This window comes from Tachysurus vachellii, chromosome 6 (genome assembly GCF_030014155.1).
Source record: "Tachysurus vachellii isolate PV-2020 chromosome 6, HZAU_Pvac_v1, whole genome shotgun sequence".
Classification (NCBI taxonomy): domain Eukaryota; kingdom Metazoa; phylum Chordata; class Actinopteri; order Siluriformes; family Bagridae; genus Tachysurus; species Tachysurus vachellii.
The window spans coordinates 1,133,101-1,138,100 of record NC_083465.1 but is presented as its reverse complement, the minus strand read 5'-3'; the positions used below and the strand labels follow the sequence as shown (position 1 = coordinate 1,138,100).

At 42.3% G+C, this 5,000-nt stretch overlaps 2 protein-coding genes across 2 annotated transcripts in view; one reads left to right on the top strand and one right to left on the bottom strand.

Annotated features, from left to right (window-relative positions):
* ppm1aa (protein phosphatase, Mg2+/Mn2+ dependent, 1Aa) overlaps positions 1 to 2,411 on the bottom strand; it is a 10,080-nt gene extending 7,669 nt beyond the window's left edge. The window contains exons 1-3 of the mRNA XM_060871640.1: positions 2,071 to 2,411; positions 745 to 1,011; positions 336 to 629 (exon numbers count right to left, since the gene is read on the bottom strand). Of these exons, the coding sequence (XP_060727623.1) occupies positions 336 to 629; positions 745 to 1,002 (552 nt within the window). The 5' untranslated portion in view covers positions 1,003 to 1,011; positions 2,071 to 2,411. The remainder of the gene's footprint in view (positions 1 to 335; positions 630 to 744; positions 1,012 to 2,070) is intronic.
* A 1,861-nt stretch (positions 2,412 to 4,272) lies between these two features.
* Positions 4,273 to 5,000, top strand: part of dhrs7 (dehydrogenase/reductase (SDR family) member 7) — a 6,003-nt gene continuing 5,275 nt past the window's right edge. Inside the window, exon 1 of the mRNA XM_060871641.1 lies at positions 4,273 to 4,813. Coding sequence (XP_060727624.1) covers positions 4,684 to 4,813 — 130 coding nt within the window. The 5' untranslated portion in view covers positions 4,273 to 4,683. The remainder of the gene's footprint in view (positions 4,814 to 5,000) is intronic.

Genomic DNA, 5,000 nt, shown 5'->3' with positions numbered 1-5,000 from the left:
GAAAATATTCACTTATTATTTAAGAGAAAGATCTTCACCACCTCATTATTTACTCATACTGTCATTTTATTTACTGAGTAAACTCAGACTGAGGGACATAAAAGTAGGTGGTGATTCTTTACACAGAGCTTCAGACTTCAGAGCTTTATGAAATTGTCACTTTTGGACCAGGAGTCTGTTAAGCTCCTGCTAGGTTAATAAATATTATAAAAATGATCAGTCATTTACTGAATCTGCATCTTAAACCCAAACTAACTTCCATAAATAATCCACATTAAGACTCGTAGTGACAGTCGTGTGTGTGTGGTGTGTTTTATTTAACAGCGTGTGCTCACTTGGATCATGACGGAACCTCCTGCGTTCTGGATGCGCTGTTTCTCGAGCGGGTTGCTGGGTTTGTGGTCCTGTGTGGAGAAGTGTACGGCGCCGGCGCGGCTCAGCAGCCCTCGGGAGTCTCCGCAGTTGATTAAGAAGATGCGTCGTGGTGAGATCATGGCTCCCACCGCCGTTGAGCCGCTCCGGTTCCTTTCAGACATTTCCCGCATGTGTTCGTCGATCTGCAGGAAGCCGGTCCTGATCCCTGACGTCACGTGCTCCACGCTCGGCTCCTCGGCTCCTCCACCGCTGCCCTAAATGGCCAGAGGGAACACGCTCCTGTTAATCCTCACTCAGCGTCTGATTTACAAAATGTACACTCTGGTCCTCCTGTGTGTGTGTGTTTGTGTGTGTGCGTGCGTGTCTTACCTGGAAGTCGGGGTTGCTGGTAATGTGCTCGAGCAGGTGTTCGCAGCAGTAGCGGGCGACCTGAGAACCGGCGTGGCCGTCGTACACGGCGAAGAAGGACCAGGGCTCGAGGCCATGCGGGAGGCCGATGACAGCTGTGTGAGCGTCCTCCATCTCCACACGCCAGCCCTGCATGCTGCTCACGCCGTAGCGCAGCCCGTTCCCCTCACCGTGAACGTTCTGCTTCTCCATCTTCGGCTTGTCCAGGAACGCACCCATCTCACAGACCTGAATTAAAACACACACACACACACACACACACACACACAAGTGAGCAGGGGTATCACCATCTCCAAATGATGTGTGCATGTACCCCATCCATCAATCACACTATCTATCAAATCCATACATTATTTTACACATCTGTCTGTCTGCATCACACCATCCTTCAAACTCTCCATCCATCACTTTATTTATCCAGCAGTCCATCTACAATCTTTGTTTATCAGTGTGCATTCTCTCCCTGTTCACCCGTCTACTTAGATATCGTCTCCATCAACCCCCTCTATCTATCTATCTATCTATCTATCTATCTATCTATCTATCTATCAATCTATCATCATCATCATCACCACACAGCTGGTAGTCCTTGCATGGTAGGAAGATTATCTCTTGTACACACACTTATTCACTGCACTAAAAATAACAAGCTTTAGCCACGGTTTATTTTACACATACACACACACACACACACACACACACACACACACACACACACAGAATGCGTGCTTGAGTTCCCTAAACTGTAAGTAATTGTAATTAGATGTGTTTAAAAAAAACGTATCGAAAATAGACTAAAATACAATCACGTGATGAGGATTTATGATTTTAACTTGTATTGTTTTTATTCCAAATTTGACTGAAACGAGCGCATTACGTAATGACGTGTGATTTATTTTTCTCCCACCCGCATTCCGACGAGTACCACCTTCTCAGCTGGGATTGGTCAAAGGAGCCACGCCTCCTACGTCTGATTGGATAATCATTGCAGTACGTGCAAGTAAGTGAGACTTCTAAGCCAATCCTAGCCGAAGGGGCGGGATTTGTACCAATACGGGTGAGAAAAGGCTTGACATGAAGATTGTAAAGTGTCAAAATTGGATGGCGTGTCATAAATATTGTGGTCTGTGACCTGAGGAGTCGCGACGAGGAGAAACCGTGAGAAATGACAGGAGTTCATATAAACAGCAGTGTACTAACGAGATTAGTGTTTAGCTCCTGCTAGCTAACTGAAGCTAAAACTTCACAAAGCTCGCACAGAAACCTGAAGAATAAAAATAAACTTACCGACAATCCCACGCGTGTGTAAATCAGTGATAAATGGTGTAAAAGTGTGTAAAGAGCAGAATGACGAGGTGCTCTGAGGTGATCTGAGGTGTAGAACAGGACAGACGTGCTGAGGTAAAGTGTTCAGTTTGTGTCACAGCGGACCTGCCCGCCGCTTACCGAACACTTAGGCATCTTTTAACTTTATTCACACATCGGAACGGAAACATAAACCGCTGGTTTAATGGTATTTTCGGCTAAAATGTGGTGCTGCGCTGCCGCCGGCCTCCAGCGCGTAAACAACACCAACAACGGCCAGGACCCGGATGTACAACCGACAGCGCTACCAACCAGAGCACTGACGTCATCACGTCGCAGGACCCGGATGTGCTCGAATCTGCATGTGTTGTTTTGAATATGTACAAAAACACATGAACAGCATAAATTACATCATTTTAACACTCGTTTGTCAGTATTGTTGACACTTCCATATATGCACTATACGGCCAAAGGTGTGTGCACTACAGTACTGTAACACTACTGTGTGTAACATTATAGTGTGTCTGTATGTAACACTACTGTGTGTAACATTACAGTGTGTCTGTGTGTAACGTTATAGTGTGTCTGTATGTAACACTACTGTGTGTAACATTATAGTGTGTCTGTATGTAACACTACTGTGTGTAACATTACAGTGTGTCTGTGTGTAACATTATAGTGTGTCTGTATGTAACATTACAGTATGTCTGTGTGTAACATTACTGTCTCTGTGTGTAACGTTATAGTGTGTCTGTATGTAACACTACTGTGTGTCTGTGTGTAACATTACTGTCTCTGTGTGTAACATTATAGTGTGTCTGTATGTAACACTACTGTGTGTCTGTGTGTAACATTACAGTGTGTCTGTATGTAACATTATAGTGTGTCTGTATGTAACACTACTGTGTGTAACACTACTGTGTCTGTGTGTGTAACATTACTGTGTGTCTGTGTGTAACATTATAGAGTGTCTGTGTGTGTAACACTACAGTGTCTGTGTAACACTACAGTGTGTCTGTGTGTAACATTACAGTGTGTCTATGTGTAAGGGATGTGGTAGCTCAGTGTCCGACTACTGATCGGAAGGTCATTGGTTCGAATCCCAGGTCCACCAAGTTGCCACAGCAGGGCCCCTGAGCAAGGCCCTTAAACCTCAATTGCTCAGGTGTATAAGCTAATCTTAAGGTGTATAAGGTGTATAAGCTTATCACTCTAAGAGTGTCTGCTAAATGCTGTAAATGTAATGTAATGTAAATGTAACATTATAGTGTCTCTGTGTGTAACACTGCGGTGTGTCTGTGTGTAACACTGCGGTGTGTCTGGGTGTAACACTGCGGTGTGTCTGGGTGTAACAGTGCGGTGTGTCTGTGTGTAACACTACTGCGTGTCTGTGTGTAACACTACTGTGTGTCTGTGTGTAACACTACTGCGTGTCTGTGTGTAACACTACGGTGTCCTTCACTGGAGTTCAGAGCCCAAACCCTGCTCCAGCATGACAAAGTCCCTGTGCACAAAGCTGCTTACAGTCTAACCCAAAACCTGATGTCACTGATGCTCATGTAGCTGAATGAACACTAATCCCTACAGCCATCACGATGTCTAGTGAAAAGCCTTCAGAGTAGATGAGTGGAGCTGGTTATTAAAGCCGTTATTAAAGGGAATAAATCTGGAGTGAGACGTTCAACACGCAGATATGAGTGTGATTGTCAGGCCACAAAGTGTTTTTTTTTAAATACATTGTTAATACAATTAGGGGGAAAAACATTTTGCCTATTAAAGAAAATCTGAAAAAAGTGAATCTGTTAATTTTTACGCAGATCATTGATTATATCTACATAATTATTAATACATGATTTACAGATTTAGTATATACAAATGTAGGATAAAAATTAAATACTGCATTATTATTGTTCTGATTCTTATTATTATTATAAATATATTATTATTTTTATTGTTGTTGTTATAATTATCATTATTATTGTTATTATTGTTATTATTATTAATATTATTATTATTGTTGTTGTTATTGATAATATTATTATTACTATTATTATTCTATCATCATCATTATTGTTATTATTAATATTAATATTATTATTATTATCATTATTGTTGTTATTATTATTATAATAGTGTAATTTAGTAAAATATGACTGTTATTATAGACGTTACCTTTTTAAAGTGTAAAAATGTATAAAACAAAACTACTGGCTGTTGTTTTTAACTTACTTCCGGCAACAGCCATGACGTGTGTGACGTGTCATTATACGTGTGTCATCACTATCTCACGTGAGCCACCTGTCAAGCTGCAGTAATGAGATAAATATAAGGATAAGGGCGTCTGTATGCTTTGTGTTTATGTCGTTTTATTAAGGCTCATTATTATATAAACAAAGCCAGGTTTTATTCCGGAAGTCTGCGTTTTAAATTGTTCGTACTTCCGGGTCACGTAGTAACCCGTTGCTCGCGCTCCACATGGTCAGTTGGTTGATCTGACCTTTAGACTGTCGTGTTAGTGTCGTATAGAGCAGTGTGTGTGTGTGTGTGTGTGTGTGTGTGTGTGTGTGAGAGTGAGTCAGTCAGGGGTGAGTGGAGATGGAGCTGTGTGTGTTCTCCGTGTTCCTGGTGTGTGTGTGTGTTTATGTGACACTGCAGCTGATTCGCTTCATCACTGCTGATGCTGATTTGTCTGTGCTGTGGGCGGCTGCAGTGGGGAAAAGTCCAGGTGAGATTCACACTACAGTCTGTTGTGTTTTATTACTACAACTGTGTAACTGTGGACACCAAGCAGGTCCACGGAGAGAGAGAGAGAGAGAGAGAGAGAGAGAGAGAGAGAAAGAGAGAGAGACAGAGACACACACAGAGACACACAGAAAGAGAGTGAGAGAGACACACTACAGTCTGTTGTGTTT